Source organism: Mus caroli, chromosome 3 (genome assembly GCF_900094665.2).
Source record: "Mus caroli chromosome 3, CAROLI_EIJ_v1.1, whole genome shotgun sequence".
Lineage (NCBI taxonomy): Eukaryota > Metazoa > Chordata > Mammalia > Rodentia > Muridae > Mus > Mus caroli.
In genome coordinates, this window is record NC_034572.1 from 99,986,670 (window position 1) to 100,006,539 (window position 19,870).

The 19,870-nt window shown below is 44.3% G+C and overlaps 3 protein-coding genes across 3 annotated transcripts in view; 2 read left to right on the plus strand and 1 right to left on the minus strand.

The window, feature by feature from the left end:
- Atp5pb (ATP synthase peripheral stalk-membrane subunit b) overlaps positions 1-1,901 on the minus strand; it is a 17,559-nt gene extending 15,658 nt beyond the window's left edge. Inside the window, exons 1-2 of the mRNA XM_021157270.1 lie at positions 1,504-1,901; positions 1,218-1,254 (exon numbers count right to left, since the gene is read on the minus strand). Of these exons, the coding sequence (XP_021012929.1) occupies positions 1,218-1,254; positions 1,504-1,543 (77 nt within the window). The 5' untranslated portion in view covers positions 1,544-1,901. The remainder of the gene's footprint in view (positions 1-1,217; positions 1,255-1,503) is intronic.
- Positions 1,738-10,574, plus strand: Wdr77 (WD repeat domain 77). The gene is made up of 10 exons (XM_021157269.2): positions 1,738-2,041; positions 2,296-2,481; positions 3,981-4,122; positions 4,373-4,422; positions 6,818-6,888; positions 7,012-7,066; positions 7,459-7,530; positions 8,138-8,246; positions 8,733-8,801; positions 9,545-10,574. Exons 1-10 carry the CDS (start codon positions 1,927-1,929, stop codon positions 9,702-9,704), a joined length of 1,029 nt encoding a protein of 342 aa, XP_021012928.1. The 5' UTR covers positions 1,738-1,926; the 3' UTR covers positions 9,705-10,574.
- A 5,898-nt stretch (positions 10,575-16,472) lies between these two features.
- Ovgp1 (oviductal glycoprotein 1) overlaps positions 16,473-19,870 on the plus strand; it is a 13,327-nt gene continuing 9,929 nt past the window's right edge. The window contains exons 1-4 of the mRNA XM_021159142.1: positions 16,473-16,497; positions 17,117-17,146; positions 17,527-17,731; positions 18,664-18,720. Of these exons, the coding sequence (XP_021014801.1) occupies positions 16,473-16,497; positions 17,117-17,146; positions 17,527-17,731; positions 18,664-18,720 (317 nt within the window). The remainder of the gene's footprint in view (positions 16,498-17,116; positions 17,147-17,526; positions 17,732-18,663; positions 18,721-19,870) is intronic.

The window sequence follows — 19,870 nt, forward strand, 5'->3', positions numbered from 1 at the left end:
AAAAAAAAAAACAAAACAAAACAAAACTATTTTAACAACTCCAAACCGGATGGCTCTTCTTGTCAAATATTCCTTAAATATAGCTCTTTCATATTACTGCCAATGCTTCTAAATCGTGACCTGACTTGAAAACTCTTCAGCAGGCTCTCCTCTGTCCACAGAAAACAAGTAACAGCACGGCTAACCCAGCCCCTGCAAATTTTCTATATTCATCTTTCCTTAGTGCCTCACCTATACTCACATCTCTCAAGCCACAAGCTGAATGACAACCAAAGAGCTTAAAGCTGAAAGACGGTCAAGAGTGCTTACTGCTCTCTACAGGACCAGATTTGGTTCCCAGAACCTATGCTGGGCTGCCCACAGCAACCTCTAACTCCAGCTCCAGATCTAATACCTTTTTTCCTGCTTCTGCAAACACACACGCACACAAAAATAAAATTATTTTAAAAAAAAAGTTTGACATTCTTTGGAGAAAGCAGGACTGGCATGAACAGTACATAAAAAAAGACCCAAGACACAGATGAGGTTAATTCAGATTGAATTTTCTTGGTTTTGCTATGTTTAGATTTTATTGCAATAGGGATATGAGCTCTGAAGGTTTTAAGTGGGGGGACTGCCATGATCTCTCTGCTACATTGAGAATGGATTGTTTTGTTAAGACTAAAAGCCTAGTGAAATTGTCCATTTCAGAACTGTGGGCAACGGCTTCATGCTGTAACAATGATAGTGAAAGTTGTTAGACTCAAAGCATCCTCACGAGCTCAGAGTCTTACTGACGGATTAGAGGATGGAACTACGGTGCAGCTCTCTAGGATTAGGGTTGCTGTGATCTCCACAAAGTTATCCACTGTCACATTATGTGATCATCAACACAAGCATTTTACGAAGCCATACGTGATTTCGGTCTCCTGATATGGTTAATAAAAGACGTAAATCTGGAAGACACCCAAAACAATAGGTTTTATTTTGCTATATTTAACCAGATCTGTCCTTAGGTGTAAGTAATCCAGTAACTTGGTTGTGTGTCGCTGAAGGTCACAACGAGGGGTGAGCCTCTCTTTGGTGTTTGTCAGAGGAAGGAACAGGATCATGTTCAAGGCAATTAGAAGAACAAACGTCCGAATGAGCATGCAAGCTGGCTAACGTGAAGGAAAACAGCAATTTCTGGCTTGACGCTAGGAAATGGAAAGAGGAGAATAAGACGTGGTGACACTCACCCTGGACCTAGGGCGGCCGCGTTCTTCAGACACGGGGCTGGAAACACACAAGACGGAGGTTAGCAAAGTCAAGGAGAAATCGCGTTTCTACCTTCCCGGGTGTCGGCCCCGGCATCCGTCTCGGCCGCGCCCGGAGATGCTGGGCGGCCCGGGAGCTCTCCAGACCGCTCCCGTGGGTGAGCTCGGGCCCAAACGCAGCAGTCCGTCCTCTACCCGCTTCCCGCCTCCCCGGCCTGGCTTCTTCCTAGTCACCCTGCTACGCTAACCTAGGCTCTACGTCTCTCACCCGCTGTGGCGGCGGCAGAAAGCACCACCCGGGACAGCATTGTCTGCGAAGAGCGGGACAGCTGACTCCGTGTCCCTGTGACCCCGACCCGAGTCTGTCAGGGGCAGGAACAAGATGGCCGCTCGCACATCTCGCGAGAAGAGATCAGCTCGCTTTTTCTCGGAAGTTCTCGGCTTTTTTCCCGCCCCCCCCCCACTATCGCGAGAAGAAGAAAAAAAGGGGGGGGGGAAACAAACACTCCCGCTGCGGGGACAGCAGACAGAAAAGCTAGTTGGAAGGGTAGACACAATTCTCGCGAGAAGTAGAGCGAATTCCCTCGGAAAGGGGCGGTTGCGCAGAGGTACACCACGTGTGCCATCCCTCCGGCGCCGAGTCAGGGTCTCTCGTCGAGTCTGGGTCTAGGTTAGATTTGGAATCGTGGAGATGCGGAAGGACACCCCTCCGCCGCTCGTGCCCCCGGCGGCCCGCGAGTGGAACCTGCCCCCCAATGCGCCCGCATGCATGGAACGTCAGTTGGAGGCTGCACGGTACCGGTCTGGTGAGCCGAGATCCCAGGGCCTGGAAGCCCCTTTACCCCCAGTCTCCGGTGCCCTCTCCCGGTGCTGACCCTCTCGAGTCCTCCCAGCGCCGTGTTGCCCTCCCCGGCCATACCTGGCGTCCTGGCCCTGCCCCAGCTCAGCTCCACAAACCCGATCTCAGATTCTGACTGGTCCCGCCACGGGGTTCTGTGAGGTTACCATAGAAACAAGGCCTTCTATCTGACACCTTGTAACTTTGCTCTCCCCACCGTAGATGGTTCCCTTCTGCTCGGGGTCTCCAGCCTGAGTGGTCGCTGCTGGGTAGGTTCTCTGTGGTTTTTCAAGGATCCTAGCGCGGCCCCCAACGAAGGTTTCTGCTCTGCTGGCGTCCAGACCGAGGCTGGAGTAGCTGACCTCACTTGGGTGGGGGACAAAGGTATCCTAGTGGCTTCTGATTCAGGTGAGTGACTCCCCTCCCCTGGAATTGAAGAGTTGGGTACAGGGTAGGATGGAAAAAGGTGTTTTATTACTTAGAGGCTGGGTGGTTGACCTTATTGGCTTGGCTGTCCCAAAAACTAAGTAGACCAGGCTGGCCTTGAACTCACAGAAGTCTTCCTCTGTGCTGTAATTAAAGACGTGTGCCACCGTGCCTAGCCTCCTATTTTCTTTTGCTGTTGTGTTTGCTGTGTGCTGTGAATTGACTCACCTTGCTAGGCAACTGCTCTGTCACTGGACAGTCCTTAATCCCACCTCTCTTTGAGTGTCAGGCTGAGAAATGTAGGCTTTGGCATTTAGAAAGACAAAGAAATGAAGTTGGGAGGCGATGGAGGGTAAATCTTGGACAAGCTAGGGATGAATATAGTCAAACTACATTGTATGCGTGTAATGAAGTTCTCAGAATTAAACAGATTAAAGAAAATCAGAATTTAGAAGTTGGTGGGAGCTGGGTATAGGTGCGGCCTGTAATCCCAGCAGACGCAGGCAGAGCTCTGTGAGTTGGAGGCCGGCCTGTTCGCCATATCCAGTTCCAGGCCAGCCAAAGGTACGTAGGGAAGTAGTAGGGAAACCCTGTCTCAAAGATTAAAATAGATTTATTTTGGGTCTGGAGAGAGGATCCAGTAGTTATAAGTGTTGACTATTTTTCCAGAGGACCCAAGTTGGACACCCAGCACCCACATTCCACTAACAACCTTGTAACTCCAGTCTTACGGAAGCCGGCGCCCTCTTTTGGCCTCCATGGGCACTACATGCACTTCATGAATAGACCTACATGAAAGCAAAACACCTGTGCACTGAAAATCAGAACATCTCTCTCACATACAAACATTCTTAAGTGTTAGGTAGACCATGGCAATTGGAAAGTAGAATGTTAGTGATTGAGACTGTCTGACAGTTGAAATTAGAATATTGCAAGACAGTGAGTGGCTGCTCTTCCAGAGGTCGTGAGTTCACGTCCCAGCAACCACATGGTGGTTTACAACCATTTGTAATTGGATCAGATGTCCTCTTCTGGTTTGTCAGTGACAGTGTGATCATATACATAATATAAATCTTAGAAGTATTTTAAGACATTTTATGTAAGCAATCCAAATATTTACTAGTGTCTGCATAACTGGGAAGAGACCGTCACTGAACTGTTATCTAAATAAGGCTCTCTGGGAACCGATTACTTAGGATCTGCTCTCTGGAAGCAGTATAATTGATTTTACATCTATTTCTCTATCTCAAGGAGTTTTCCTCATAGGCCTCTGGCCTGTTTGGAAAACAGCATGGTAATAAAATCAAATGGCCTGGAAGTTAGCTAAGCCTGTTAGTGATATGGACTTTGCTTTTACAGGAACGAGTTTTTGTTGGCCTAGTAGCAATTCTTGCTTGAGTCCTAGGCAGGAGTTCCTGCCTTGGTATAACCCAGGCTCATGCTTCCCATGCCTACACCTCAGCCCACTCTGTCCCCAACAGGTGCTGTTGAATTGTGGGAGCTAGATGAGAATGAGACACTTATAGTCAGCAAGTTCTGCAAGTATGAGCATGATGACATTGTCTCTACTGTCACTGTCCTGAGCTCTGGCACACAAGCTGTCAGTGGTAGCAAAGACTGCTGGTGAGTCCCTGTTTCCATTATTTCTATATCTAGGCTTCCTGTGGATATCCCAACTATCCTGTTAATTTCATTATGTAATGCTTTGGGCTGTTTTTAGTCTAGTGAGTAATGGCATGTCTGTTTCCTGAGAGACTTGGTAGTGCATTGTAAATACAACAGTCTAGGAAACAGACGTGGGACATGGTTTGTTTGGGTACATTTTAATGTTGATACTGCAAGTTAATGTTCCTATTTATCTTTTGCATTTTAGCATCAAAATTTGGGACCTGGCTCAGCAGGTGTCACTGAATTCATACCGAGGTAAGTGTTGAGTCCTGCCTATAGTTATCTTTTACTTTCCCCTTTGGGATATTTGAACTGTGTTTGGATAATAGTAGTAGCCAGTCTGGGTTCTTTTGATTGGTCTTTCCTTACCCCAAAACTACATACAGTCAGGTTCCATTATCTGCTTCCTGTCCATTTCTCTGCTCCCGTTTCCATTGATAGTCTCACAGCCTTTTGACTAAGTGGGTGTCTTTGTTCTGTTCTCTTGCTGTGAAACAACACCATGATCAAGGAAAACATTTATTTGAGGGCTTGCTTACAATTTCAGAGGGTTTATGACTGTCACGGCAAGGAGCGTGGGCCAATAGGCAGAGCCTGGTGCTGGAGCAGTAGCTAAGAGCTTACATTCTAATTCACAAGCATGTGGCAGTAAGATAGCAAGACTGGCTTGATGTGGGCTTTTGATACACTTGGCCACACCTCAAAATTCTTCCTAAGTAGTCCACCAATGGGAGCCAGACATTTTAAATAGACGATCCTGTGGGAGCCATCCCTATTAAACTGAAGTGGGCTGATAGCCTCCATCCATTCTCTTACCTTCAGGTTCGTCAGGTTCTGTTGGGTCTCATATGGTTAGTCCTTCTTGTCCATATCTTACCTTCCATAGACAGTCAGGCTTTAGCAATAGAGTCACACTCACATCATCGCCTGCAGTCTGTGACTCTTGGTTCTTCATTGCTTTCTTGTAGCCTGCAGATCAAGATCCTACTTTCTTGTCAGCATTCAAGCCTTATGACAGTGAGACGTGTGTGTGTGTGTGTGTGTGTGTGTGTGTGTGTGGCGGGGGGTGGGGGGTATGTGCATGTGTATGGAGGCCAGAGGTCAGCTTTGGAGGTGTCTACTTTGTTTTTTGAGACTGATTCTCTGACTAGGATGTGGAGCCAGGGAGCCACAAGGATTCACTTGTCTCTGTCTCTGCAGTGCTGGGATTACAAGCAGGAGCTACCGTACCTGGTTTTCTTTCTTTCTTTCTTTCTTTCTTTCTTTCTTTCTTTCTTTCTTTCTTTCTTTCTTTCTTTTTTTATAATAATAGTTCTGTGGTTGAATTCGGGTCTTCATGCTGGTGTGGAAAGTACTTTACTGATTGAGCCATCTCCTGCCCAAGACTTTTGAATCTCACTCTTAAATGTTCACCTCTATAAAATGTCTGTCTGGGGCTTTCATCATTTTATTGTCCTTTCGGCTTTGCTTCAGTAACAGAATTTAGTTTGGTAGCAATTCTTTATGAATTTTGAGTTCATGAAGATGGGTACTAGAGTGAGAGGAGGATGGAGGTTGACTTAGTCCTAAAGGCAGAACCATTCTGGCTACTCTGCAAGGGCTGACTAAATGACATCAGTGATTCCTTCAGTCTCTAGCTAATTGGTGACATCATTCATTCATTCATTATTGGATATAGATTGCCCAAAAGAATTCAAAGCTTGCCCATTTAAAGTTAACAAAAAGATTTAAGTGGCCGGGCAGTGGCGGTGCAAGCCTTTAATTCTAGCACTTGGGAGGTAGAGGCAGGTGGATTTCTGCCCAGCCACACATACATTTAATGAATATATTATTAAAAGTTAGGTAGTTGCCAAGAAGTTAACTTTTTTTAGCATATCATTTATTGGCATATTATTTTTTCTAAGCATATGTCTTTTTTAAAGTCTGTAACCTATTTATAGAAACTGTTTACAAACAGTGACAAAAACCAACTTACTGTTAGCAGCATTAGATTTCACTTTGTTTTAGTCCAACTTGGTTTGTTAATACATACAAGCCAGTTGGTTATGTCCTTAGAGAAACAATCGTTTTGTTTTTCAGTTCTCACTGTTAGAAACAGAGAGGCAGCCACAGAGCCACACTGGTATTTGTGGGATGCCTGAGACAGCTTCATTTTATTCACTGAGTTCTTGAAGGTGCCCCTTTGCTCTTTGGCTCTTAGTTTGAGCGCCTTAGGTTTTCAGGCTTTCAACACTGGCATGGAAGACCTGGCTGGAAGGGAGGTATGAATGAGCTCAGCCTGTAAGGTGGGAGACGTGTGATGGGAAAGCATAGGCAAGTTCAGCCTTAGGGGAAAGCATATTAGAAAACTCGTAGCACCAGAACTCTCAGGTGTGTCGTGCTTAGAGGTGTGTGTTCTGTTAATATGGACATTGTTCTAGAGTTAGCAAGCTTCACATCTATACTGCAAACTCCCTTCTTCTTATTATTAAGCCTGTAATCAAATTGTCTTTACCACTTCATCATTTCTGCTAGCTTTTTCTGGTTTTATAACTATTAACTTTTACTGTGATTGTTGCAGTTTATAGCCTGTCAAATAGTTATTAAATTATCTGATGAAGTTGACTTGTTTCTCACATTCCCTTTTCTCTGCCATGTTTCTCCTTTACAGCTCATGCAGGACAGGTTACCTGTGTTGCTGCCTCTCCCCACAAAGACTCTGTGTTTCTTTCATGTAGTGAGGTGAGGTCCAGTGGCTTCTTCCCAACCGCAGCTAACCCTTAATACGCCCAAGTCCCTGGTCTGGAGACTGCAGGGTAGATGTTGTTTTGGATTATAAAAGCCTTTCTCTATTCCTGTTCCTAGGACAGTAGAATTTTGCTCTGGGATACCCGCTGTCCCAAGCCGGCATCACAGATGGGTGAGTGATAATGGGAGCCCACGGCAGGAGATGTTCACTGCCCATAGTCACAGAGGAGCTCTTAGATGCCCACCCCTGTGACAAAACCACACCATTTTCTATCTCACTGAGATTTTGCTGACCACAGAGTAAGGGTTTGCTTCTGTGGGTAGTTTACTCTGCAGACAGCTGGACAAAAGATCTAGGGTTATTATTTTTATGCCTTGTTCTTTTAGTTGTGTACAGGAGATGGGTGGATATAGGTTGTGAGGCTTAGGGATGAGGACATACGTGACTGCTCAAGCAGTATTTAAGAAACCCACTGAAAGTGTTCCCAGAACTTAGTGACTTTCTTTGGAAGACAGCTTCTAGGTTGTGACCTTTGTTCTGAGTCTTCCTTTTCTCCCTTCCAGGCTGCAATGCCTCTGGCTACCTCCCTACGGCTTTGGCTTGGCATTCTCAGCAGAGTGAAGTCTTTGTTTTTGGTAAGGCAGCATGACAATACCGGCTCTGGGAATGGGGAGGATGACAAAGTGCTACCTTCAATGGAGTACATGCCCCTGTCAGCACATGCAGGCACTGCATGAATTATGCCAGTTTGAGGTAGCTATGGAGAACATCTTTTTTTCCCTAGTGGGTTTGTTTCCTCATTGTTCCAGCTTCTTTTTTCTGGGCATGGTTAGAAGTCAGTGAGCTGTGGAGCAAGTGCTTGCTGTTATGGAATTATGTTCTGCTGTGGTGTGACTGCATATGGTAAGAGTTTGTAGTTAAGTAATTGTCCCAGCCACACAGTGACTTACTGATTCTACACCACAAAGGAAACTGTTGTCTACATCTTGAGAGACTGGGATTCATTCAAATCCAGGTCTGGCTCACATCAAAGTATGGTTTTTGTTGTTGTTGTTTTCTTCCTCAAGACAGGGTCTGTATGAAGTTTGGGCTGTCTTAGAACCTGATGAGTAGACCAGGCTGGCCTTGAACTCAAAGATCCTTCTGCCTCAGCCTCCCACATACTAGAATTAAAGGTGTATACTATACTTAGCCTGGGACGTGAATTCTTAACCACCGTGACATGCTTTATTTCTTCTACAGGTGACGAGAATGGATCTGTCTCCCTTGTGGACACCAAGAATGCAAGCTGTACCCTCAGCTCAGCTGTGCACTCCCAGTGTGTCACTAGACTGGTATTCTCTCCACACAGGTACTGTGTGTCACCAGGAACTTGGAAGGGATGGGTGGGGACAGTGGTGAAGGAGTAGGAATGGAGTGATACAGGGAGGAGATATCTATTTGGCAAAGCATTAGCTGCTTCCATTGGTCCTTAGATGGGGCAGTACTCTAACTTGGCTTTCCTAAGCTTGTCAGTATAGTCTTTATTTGGTTTGTATAGTTTGAGAAGACCTAAAATATAATCTCATTCCTGCTTAAAGCCTGCGAGTCTGAGTAATTGTTGCTAATGTAGAAGGAGCCATTGGGCTGGTGAGTTACTAGTGTGGTTTCTGTGAGCACTGTTCCATTTTCTTTGCCTTTCCTTGGGATTGTAATGGTAGTAAGACCTAAACCCCAAGTGGGTATCAGGATCCTTCTCCCCTGGCTCAGTTTACAGTGGGGTCAGGGCTGGTCCTGATAGATTTTGGTTGTGGAATCTATGAACTTTATCTTCTTTTCCTTTTGTGTCCTCTCCTAGTGTCCCCCTCCTGACTTCTCTCAGTGAAGACTGTTCACTTGCTGTGCTGGATTCAAGCTTTTCTGAGGTGTAAGTTTGAAGTAGAATCCTGTGGTCAGGAATCGGGGATCAAGACCAGTGGGCAAGCAGGTCTGGTTTCTCTTCAGGAACATACATGTAGAATTCTTCCTTTGTTGGGTCTGGAGAAATGGTTCAGCAGTTAAGAGTACTTCCTTTTTGTTTCTAGTAAGCACATTAGTCTGCTCATAGCTGTCTCGAACTCCAGATCCAAGGCATACGATACCTCTGGCTTCTGTGGGCATCTGCACTCGGCCATGCACACCCACATGGAAATACACACATATTATTAAAAATAAGTATAAGTACAAGAAAAGTCTTCATCTTTGTCTGCAGAGATCCCCACCCCCAACCCCTCCCCAAAGTCTTCTCCATTTGCAGCTATGTGTCTGCAAGACTGAGTGCTGAAAGCTTTCTGATTGTAGGCTTTCTGGCTAGAGTTCCAGCTTGATTTAGGGAACCACTTCGGAGAAGTGGAACTTGCTGTAGAGTAAAAAAGGGCACTGGATGGGAGACCTGGGTATGTATCCCTCTGCCATAATTTCCCATTGACTGTGGACATTATTGCTTCCTTGTTCTGTCCACTGTGTCTTCACCTAAGAAAGTAGACTGGGTTGGATAATCTAACACCCACTGGCCTGGTAATGGGGCTGTATAGATGGTAAAATGTGTCCTGAGTATGTTACTAGGTTTTCTTTCCAAGTAGTTTCTCCTGGGTTTTCATCTCACACCCTGTTTTTCCCCTTTTGTTCTAGGTTTAGAAGTCGAGCCCACAGAGACTTTGTGAGAGATGCTACGTGGTCTCCACTCAATCACTCCCTTCTTACCACAGTTGGCTGGGACCATCAGGTCATCCACCATATTGTGCCCTTAGAGCCTCTCCCAAACCCTGGACCTGACAGTGTTGTGGAGTAGAATGGATTTCAGAAAAAAACAAAACAAGCCCTCCATCTGCAAGCGACTACTTGCTTGCCCCTGCCTTCCATGTGTGAGAGCACAGGAGCCTTGTAGAGCATGTTTCCTCCCTAGCCCCGTGCAGTAACAGGCAGATTCTCAGCCTGAGGGAGGCTGCATCCCATAGTGACTCGGAGGAAGAAACTTCCTCTGGAAATGGGTGTATGTGAGTACATGTGTGAGTGCGGTGTATAGTTTGGAGTGGAGAAAATTATTCTTCAGCTTTCCCAAAGCAATGCTCTTTACCCCTGACGAAGTGACCAGAGGATTTTATGCTTCCCATGTCTGGGAATCGGCTGTGTTAGGGATATGGAATGTGGGTATCCCTAGATTTTTGGGAATACTTCACACTACTCAGAGGTGCATAACTTATTTTTATATAGAGTTTAATTCACTATTATGGGAATTACTTCCATATACAAAAGTCTAGCCCAGTGTACCTTGAGAAGACAAAACAGTTTTGTACAAATCCCTGTTATACTGAATCAAATCCATTTTATGGGTGAATAAATTTGGCCCTGCAGTGTAGTGCTTGCTCACCCTTTCCTTCATTGGTGTTGTGTGTGTGAGAGATGAGTGTTTTCCTGTCCTAGATTTCACAGATAAGTTGTAGGGATGATGGACCACTTAAAGGTGTTTCAGTGAAGTGGGGAAATTGACATGGATTGTTACAGAGAGATCTGTCATTTTTCCCACCTAAAAATTGATCTGGGTACCTTTCTCTGGAAAGCTGAAGTCTGAATGTATTTTTGGACTCCTAAGATTTGAGATCCAGCATCAGGGAAACTGTCGGAAATACTGAAAGGTGAAATAAAGACTTTTATCACTGATTTTTCCCTCCCCAGAGCTGTTACTCATTACCTGCTTCGCTTAGGTGAATTGCCAGTGTCAGACTTAACTGCCCACTGTCTTTGTATTCTACTGTATTCCACTCCATTAGAGACTGGATCTGTAACTGATCTTATTGGAGCTTTCCAATGTGGGTTTAGGAAAAGCACATAAAATGGGCGCCCTGAAGGAATGTGATCGTCCATTCTAGTCTTGCCAGTCATGAGCCTCTGTTGTAATTACCCTCGAGCAAAACACTTGAGAGTTTGCAGTCAAGGTCACCTGGGGTTGGGACTGTGGAAGCAAGGACTTCCATTGTTACTAAGTTCCAGGGAAGGCATAAGATAGGTCGAATCAGTTTCTGCTGCTTAGAGATAAAGCTTGTGCTTTGTGTCACTTAGGTAAGGACAGGTAGTGCATTTACATGGCCTGCTTTTGGGGCTAAGACTAATAGAGGAAAATCCTGAAAGAAATGAGTAAATACGGTTTGTTTCCTTTTAGGTCTGTATTGGTAAAAGTAATCCACATTGATTAATTCATGCCACAGATGTCCAACTTAGTCAAAGCCACAGTAAATGACAGGCATAATCCTACGTAGTATATTATGATATACAAGGTAAAATACCTCAAATAATCAGGAATATGAGTTGTAGCAAGTCATTATCTCGAGAATAGTTCCAGCACTGCAAGCCTCAGTGAGGAAACACTAGGGTTATTTTGATTGTTGAAAAGCATTTAGTTTTTTTCACATTAGTGTTAACTGTTCAAATGTGTGAACGAGAGTGAACACATTTCCTTAGCTTTGTTATTCTTACGTAGCCTCACTACTGTTGAACTGCTGACCTCTGGACAGCCAAGGTCTGAGACTTGTTCCTAGAGTGGTGGGTGCTCGGGAGAAGAAACATTGAAGATCTGTGTAATCTCAGTGATGACAGGTGTTACTGATTTTCTAGGTAGCTCGATCTGCAGCACAGCTGGCCCCTGGTGCTCTAGTGAAGAGCTATATGGATGTTTCTTGTGGCTCACTGTCATGGCTTCAGAAATCCCCAGTGAGGGTCAGGAGTTTGTTCAGTGGGTAAAAGTGTTAGCCATCAAGCCTGATGACCTGAGTTCGGTCCCTGGGACTGACATAGCAAAAGGACTATTGACTCTGCAAGTTGTCTCCACATGTATGCACATGAATAAAATGTAAAAAGTGCCCAAACTCAAAACTGCTTGGGGTCTCTATATTTTTGCAATACATAAGGAAGGACAGGATATTCAGAAAGAGGCCTTCTAAAAGTCATCAACTTCACACAGCAATGCTGTTTTTAGAGTATACAGCTCTGGTTTTAAAAAGGCATCGTATGTGGACAGTGCATAATGTCTTGTATTTTCTTTGCATTTTGGTAGTTGTTTGGCTTTAAGCCCACCAAGTATATGTGAATAGAAAGACATTTTTAACGTGTGTGTATTGTGAAGGCTTAGGGCATCTAATAGAATCCATGTGTGGAAGAAGCTAAAGACAATTTGTATCTAATCAACATTTATATTGAGTTGCTTATTGCTAATATAGATAATGTTGGGGGTGGGGAGTTTAGAACCAGGAAATTGCTTTAGTTGTTGTCTCAAGAACTTCATGTCCCATGGTGGGACTCATGTCTCTAGCTGCATATGCAGCAGAGGATGGCCTAGTCAGCCATCAGTGGGAGAAAAGGCTCTTGGTCTTGTGAAGGTTCTATGCCCCAGTATAGGGGAATGCCAGGGCGAGTAAGTAGGAGTGGGTGGGTTGGGGAGCAGGGAGAGGGGATAGGGGAGTTTTGGAGAGGAAACTGGGATGGGGATAACATTTGAAATGTAAATAAGGAAAATAACTAATTACAAACAAAAAAAAGGAACTTCGTGTCTAATCTTTAGAGTACTGGAAATAGGAAAAATAGGATAGTAAGCAAGGTAAGTAGGCCACTGTTGAGCATCCAAACACATTTCCTTGTGAGATTTTAGACTTCTGTGAGGAAGCATAGGTATTTTCATTGTGTGGACATAGGATAGGTGCAGCCCAATGGGGCTGAAGAAGGAATTCGCTTCTGGAGGGGAGGAATAACTGGTAAGTTAAAATGAACACAGTGCATGGTCCTATGGTCTTTGATGTGGTCCTCCACTTACTATGGGTTACTTTGATATTCTGCCATTCTGTGTGTAAGGGATGAATTGTCAAATTCAATGACTCAGTAAATAAAGTTCTGGTGGGAGCCAGCCACTGATTGTTTGAAAACTCACTCCCTTGTCCCTTTTGTGTTAGACAAGCATTTCATTTTGGAGGCATTGTGCTAAAAGCATTAACAATTAGTTTCAAATGAAAAAGTTCCAGTCTAGTAGTAATTTCTCTAGAGTGGATTCTCAGCAATGCAATGAAGACTATACTTAAGAATATATTTTACATCTACATGCTAAGCTTTAGTTCTACACATACAACTTACCAGAAATCATTTGACACTGGCCATGCTTAATAAGCTGGGTATGTTTGGTTCCAAGGATATGTATTTTCTCACTCTAAAGACAGATGACATAACTTTTGAACCTAAGAGGTAGTCCTGGATCCTTCATAAAGAGCTTACATCATCAGCTTGGGTATGAGGGCCTGTCTCAAAAAACAAAATACTGAACGTGAAACAACTGACTTTATTCAGTGTTATAAAAGTCTTAAGGAGCAGTGATGTGCTCTCAGAACATGTCAGTAAAAAACATGATCTGTGAAAACATTGCTTTATATGATAACACTTTCTAATGTAATAAACATTCTCGATATGAAGATAAGAGGTAAAATTCTTGCTTAACCAACAATCATCTTTTATAACAAATATTGGGAAACAGACCAGTTTAAACATAGGTCATTGGCTAAAAAAAAGTGCTCATTCAGGTTTACTGTGAAATGTTTTTTGTTTTTCGAGACAGGGTTTCTCTGTATAGCCCTGGCTGTCCTGGAACTCACTTTGTAGATCAGGCTGGCCTCGACCTCAGAAATCCACCTGCCTCTGCCTCCCAAGTGCTGGGATTAAAGGCGTGCGTGCGCCACCACTGCCCGGATTACTGTGAAATTTTTAGGTCAATTTTTTTTTAACTGATGGCTTTATTATTGTCCTCAGTCCAGCTGTTGTCCCCCTCCCAGTCCTTTCTCCCACAGTTCCTCATTCCATTCCTCCTCCCCCCTGTCTCCAAGAGGATGTTCCTCCACCCCACCAGGCCTTTCTACTCCCTGGGGCTTCTAATTTCTCCAGGGTTAGGCACCATCTTCTCCCGAGGCCAGACCCAGCAGTCCTCTGCTGTATATATCAGGGGCCTCAGATGTGCTTGTGTATGCTGCCTGGTTGGTGGTGGCTCAGTGTCTGAGAGATCTCGGGGGTCCAGGTTGAGACCGCTGGTCCTATGCTCTCCTCAGCCTTTTCCAGCCTTTCCCTAAGTCAGGGGTCCCTGACTTCAGTCCAATGGTTGGTAAGTATCTACAGCTGTCTTAGCTGCTTGTTGGGCCTCTCAGAGGACAGCCACGCTAGGCTCATGACTAAGCACACCACAGCATCAGTAATAGTGTCAGGCCTTGGAGCCTCCTGTTGAGATGGATCCCAAGTTGGGTTGGCCACTGTTCCCAACCCTCAGTCTAAAATTCTGACCCAGAATTGTTCCTGTCTAAACTGCAACTACAAAACTGGAGAAGAAATGTCAATATTCTTTAGAATTTTGTAGTATTTACACAACTGATTTAAGCATGTTTCCACAATTTATTCACAATGTCTCCAAAGTTTGAGTCAAATGTTTTGCTGAAACCAAAGCACTACATGATTGTGTTCCTGCCTTCATCTCCATTAGTTTAATGAAATATGAGGGGCCATGATTCTTTGGGGAAGTTTTCAGTTAGCCAAGTAAGATATATTAGTATTTTTTCCCCCATAAGAATAGGCTAAATGCTAAGAAATATTTTCTAAATGCCAGTAGATGTGTGACATAAGTATCAGCTCCCCCCACCCCCCACCCCCCAAGGACTGAAGGAACAAGATTGTGAACAGACAGACAGAGCACATTGATTTTCAGTGTAATCCCCATTTAACATGACAATTATCAACCACTATGCATACAGAATCAGAGCTGCCAGCTTTGGGGTATGGTCACCCCTGAATTAGAGGTCATTCCTGTTCTGTCTTGGCTTTCTTGGCACCATATACCTCTGCATGTGGAGAGGGCAGGTACAGATTGGCAGGCAGATTACACTGAGAGCTAGTGCTCCTAGCAGCAGTGTAGTGGGGCACCCCAGTCATGCAGAAAGTCTCAGAAGTAGAGACCAACATTTTATGTCAAGGTTTTAAAAGAAAACCAGCAGTGCCTCAGGCCATGAGGTAGAGGGATCCTGACAACACTGAGGCTCCAGAAATCAAATGTACCAATAGTTTATAGGTCCAGTTGCAAAGTCATAGACCCAGTAACAAGAACTGGAGTACAGGAATAGTGACTGGGATGCAAGGGGAGCATGCATCGTCATTAGAGTGAAAAGGCATTAGGCGTCATTAAACCAATGCTACTAGGTGTTGCCAATCCTGACTTCTGTTGGCCTTGGGGGAGACTTGCTGATTCTCTGATTTAGGTCGAAAGTGGGATGAGGGAATGGATGGTACACGAAACAGATAGGACTCATGGGGCCCCAGGGATTGTACAGTGCAGGAAGGAGCTCTAGGGTCTGTTCGATAATAAAGCCCATTCTTCCTCACAGCAAAATGCGTACACCACCACCCCCCCACACCCATGTTCTACATATTTTGTCTTTGTTCTTTGGTACCCAAATAAACTACTGGTTTAAAAATTAGGAGGTTTCTTACTTATTTCATCCCACAAATGAAGGACAAATGTTCAACAGATTTGACCACTGGGCACTGTGTTTTCCTTGACTCCTCCATTGCCCTGAGATCTGCTTAGCACCCCCTATTATAGATGCTCCATGTACAGCAGCAGCATCTGTCTTAGAGAGGCTACACAGTCAGACCATCTGGAACGGAGAAAGAAAACCAATGAATCAAAGATACCTGATTTATGCTTTAAAAAACAAAACAAAACAAAAACTTTTCATGATTGTAGTGTTTCTTTAAAATTGGTTCTTGGGTATTCATATACCTGAGGCTCAGGTCACCTCATAGTTGGCTCATATGTTCGCCCAGTAGACACTGGGTCTGAACTCTGTCGAAGAAAACATGCAAAATGTTGTTTTAGTGTGTTTACTTCACCTGTTCACAGGAGGCGCCTGGCAGGTGTCAGTATTTGCTTTTGAGCATCCTGCTCTTTTGGGCAGCTTGCTAATGACATCTGTAAGTAATTAAACATATTTTATGTAAACCATAGTTTTCACATCTCTTTAGTTTTCATAAATTCCTTCGAAGTAAGAACAAACTATATATGGGAAACAGGCTTTCTTTTATGTGTGAAAACTTAGGGGCTCAGTAACTCATCCAAAACTATAAAACTTCCTAAATAGCCAAAAGCCTTAGTCCAAAACCAAAGCTTTGAAACTTTTTGATACAGTTTTCCTGATAATGTTGTATAGAATTCATCATGTACTAGGTCTCCTCCATCTCAACTCCAGAGCTGGATACCAGGAAATGGGACTGATTGCCAGACAAGTCTCAGGGCTACTGCACTTGTCTTTGTTATAGCCTGTGGTGAATACTCACTCCCTGCTAGTGTCAGGTCAGGGATATTGATTTGTTGGCTCTGAGAACTACAGCTGTTCTGGAGAGAGAGTGCAAGTTGTCAACGGTCATTGTGACTCTTGAATCATTGTTTCTGGCGTGGTGCTTATGTGTAGCTGACTCCATGCTGCATGTGAGCCAACTCCTATTAAAGAGTCTTGAGCTCCATCCCCAGATCTACCAGGCAGTTGAAATGGGGAGGCTGCTGCTGCTGGCTGGTGAGTGTGGCAGAGCCTAGCAATGACATAGTCCAGGAGATAGCAGTTTGTCATGTCTCTGGTGCCGAGCAGAGAAACCTGGGGCTTAGGGAGCTGGATTATGTGAATGTGGGGTAGAAAAAAAAAAAAAAAGAAAGAAAGAAAGAAAGAAAGAAAGAAAGAAAGAAAGAAAGAAAGAAAGGCACCCGTGGAGGAAGGGGCTGGGCAGTAGTTCTCCAACCTGGTGGTTTTCATGCTTGGGCTTCATCTTGGACCAGTTAATTTGAAATTTCTGATGAGAGGGCTATGATGTATATGTGCGCGTGTGCGCGTGTGTATATACTTTTGAATTTGTAGCCAGAATTGAGAATCACTGGCTGAGAGCTTTAACATACACTTCTAACCATCATTGTCCCTATGCAAAGCAGGTACATGTAGCATGTGATGTGCTTTAGCAAAGGAGCTTAGACTAGTTCCACTCTGTTAGCTTTGGAGGAGAGGAAACCAGTGACTGATGCATGTCTCATGTGTGTGTCCGCATGTGTACATGGTGCTGAGCTGGAGAGGGCACTTGCTAACTGGAGGGTGTGTGGAGCGTGCACTCTGCATGTGTGTATATGAATTTCTTTATTTCCTGCAGGGCTGGTTCTTCTGGTGAAACACAGTGATGGTAAGGAAACCACTTCTCCTCCAGAGCCAGGGAGATTCTCTGGCTAGGAAATCTCTATTCAGCGTCTCCTGAACCTCTGCCTGTCATGGCTTCTTGGCCAGAGGTTATTAATCCAGTACAATCCAACACAGGAATCTGGTTATTTGCTGTTCATATGTATCCTTATGTGCCAAGATCTACTCTTATGAGGCATTCTTTCTTCTCTGGAGCCTCAGCAAAAGGTCAGGATGTCTGGGGGCATGCATAAGCAGCTTTGGTGTATGTTTATGGGGGATATGGAGGCTGTTACAGTGGCCTGGTTGACTCACTCTACTGTCAAGAATCTGAGTTCCCTTCTTGCCCCACGATCTCTGCTGATTAATACTTGCTCTTCTTGCCAGGTACTGCCTACAAACTGGTGTGCTATTTCACCAATTGGGCACATAGTCGGCCAGGCCCCGCCTCCATCATGCCCCATGACCTGGACCCCTTTCTTTGTACACATCTGATATTTGCCTTTGCCTCAATGAGCAACAATCAGATTGTGGCCAAGAATCTGCAGGATGAGAACATTCTCTATCCAGAGTTCAACAAACTCAAGGAAAGGTATGTTAGATGTGTACTTGAGCTCTCAGATTTTATAGCTAGAAGGAAATTAAGCCCACAACTCTTACTACTCTTAAAATTTCCTGGTTTTTCTAATTCAATTTCCCCTCAAATGGGGATCTGAGTACCTCTGACATAAGAGCTCTCCATTGACCAGCCCCCTGAACTCCTCCTTGCCTTGATGACTTGCTAGTGTTGCCTCTTCCTGAGTGTCTTCACGCTCCTTTCTCCTGGGAAGCTTTGGCTCACCCTTTGAGCCCAGTTTTGAGGAGTTAATGCTGCTAATGTGCTTCAAAGAAGTCCTGAGAATCACAAATACTCAACAAATGTTAATGTTCTTGCCTCTTGCAACTGCCAGGCTGTGAGTTTTCTCCCAAGGGGAGCTCCTTAAACACAGAATAGTTAGGGCATACACAAAGAAGCTGATGCTCAGGAGGTGCTGAAGTGTTTCCTGTCTGGCGCCTGTGGGTTCCTTCTCTGCCCAAGGGAAGGTCTGTTATATTAGTAGAGAGTGATGGGCAGGTCAAGCTCCCAGGAAGTGGGATGCTTGTCTATGTGTTTGCTGTTGTGTTTCAAGCACTCAAAGGCACATAATCATGACTCAGTGAATATTTGTTGAGTAAGAAAACAAATAGCTAGAAATGTTCTAGAATTGTCTCTCTTTTATGGAAAAATTATGGGGACGTGGAGGAGCTTGGGCCACTTTGTAGAGTCTTGATGCTCAGAGCTGTAATGGTCTTTGGATTGATTAGTCTTCTCTATTTTCTTTTCTACTGTGATCTTCTCCACATACTTTCTCCTATTCTTTTCATATCCCCTACTCCATTCCCATGGTTTTCCCCAAAAAAGAAAAGTAAAAGAAAAAAGGAGCAGTGACTTAAGGTGTCCATAGCGTAGGGACCTGTTTACCCATTTTCTCACCTACATTCCAGAAACAGGGAGCTGAAAACACTGCTGTCCATCGGAGGGTGGAACTTCGGCACATCACGGTGAGCTATTCTGTTGTTGTCTTCTCTCTGGGAGATAGAGCAAGATGGGCTGAAAGTGAGAATAATGGTGTGTGTGTGTGTGTGTGTGTGTGTGTTCTCCAGGGTTGTGTGGAAAAGCCAGCTTGGATATAAGGGCAGCAAAGCCTGTATTGGTACTTTCTCAAGTCCTGCATTCAAGGGACCCCTTTCCACAGAGGGTCATAGGATTTTGGAAAAGAAGGTCCCATATGTGGTAAGAAAAGGCATAGGTAAACATGAGAGGCAATATGACACATTGAGGGCCAATAGTGTAGCACAGTGGCAGAGCACTTACTAAACATAACAAAGAGCCTGTGTCTGACCCTTAGCACCCTCTGAAAACACAAAACAAAACAAAACAAAACAAAACACAAGATCATTTGAAGCTACAAACCCATAGGAAGAAATACCAAGGAAAATAGACATCTGATGTGAAACTTAGTGCAAGAAATGAGTAACAGGTAAAATGAATCTCTAACTCTTTTTGTTGGAGTTTTGTCTCTGAAAAGAGAAGTTTTATAAAGGACAAGAAGAATAACCCCCCAAGCCTCACAGACCGTGGTTCTCCTCCATTTTCTGGATGGAGATGGCTATGCTGGAGATAAAGAAGCAACAGATGGTATTTTGGTGCTGTTGCAGGGACTCACAGCACACATCCCTCATTCAGTGGCTGCTCTTGTTAGTGCCTCCCATCCATACAATAGCGAAATAACAAAACATCTTCATATTCTCACAAGGAAAGTTTCCTTGCTTCCTAGCTAAGGTCTGGGGCAGAGCCTGCTTTCCAGCTGTGGAGGGAGACCTAAGAGTCTGGTGAGTATAGGATGCCCCTCGTGAGGGACCTCCAGGTGGGATGGAGGATTCTAAGTGTGAGATGACTGACAACTCGCTCTGTCTAACCCCAGGCCTCATCTTTGCTCTTCTGACTTGCTGTGAGCACAAATGAGATGCCACATGTATGTATATATGTGAATGTGTATATATGTATATATGTGTATATATATATATATATATATATATATATATATATATATATATATATATATGGAAAAGAAAGCAAGATTCACAAGTACTAAATAATTTAAAAGGTTTCTTCCAGGTGTCTTCACCCCTCAAGAAGGCCCAGCTGATT

Excerpts from the sequence above, each read along its gene's own strand:
- Wdr77 (XM_021157269.2), top strand. The coding sequence starts at position 1,927 with ATGCGGAAGGACACCCCTCCGCCGCTCGTGCCCCCGGCGGCCCGCGAG. Across the intron at positions 2,042-2,295 it reads GGCTGCACGGTACCGGTCTG|ATGGTTCCCTTCTGCTCGGG; the intron begins GTGAGCCGAGAT and ends TCCCCACCGTAG. Across the intron at positions 6,889-7,011 it reads TGTTTCTTTCATGTAGTGAG|GACAGTAGAATTTTGCTCTG; the intron begins GTGAGGTCCAGT and ends TCCTGTTCCTAG.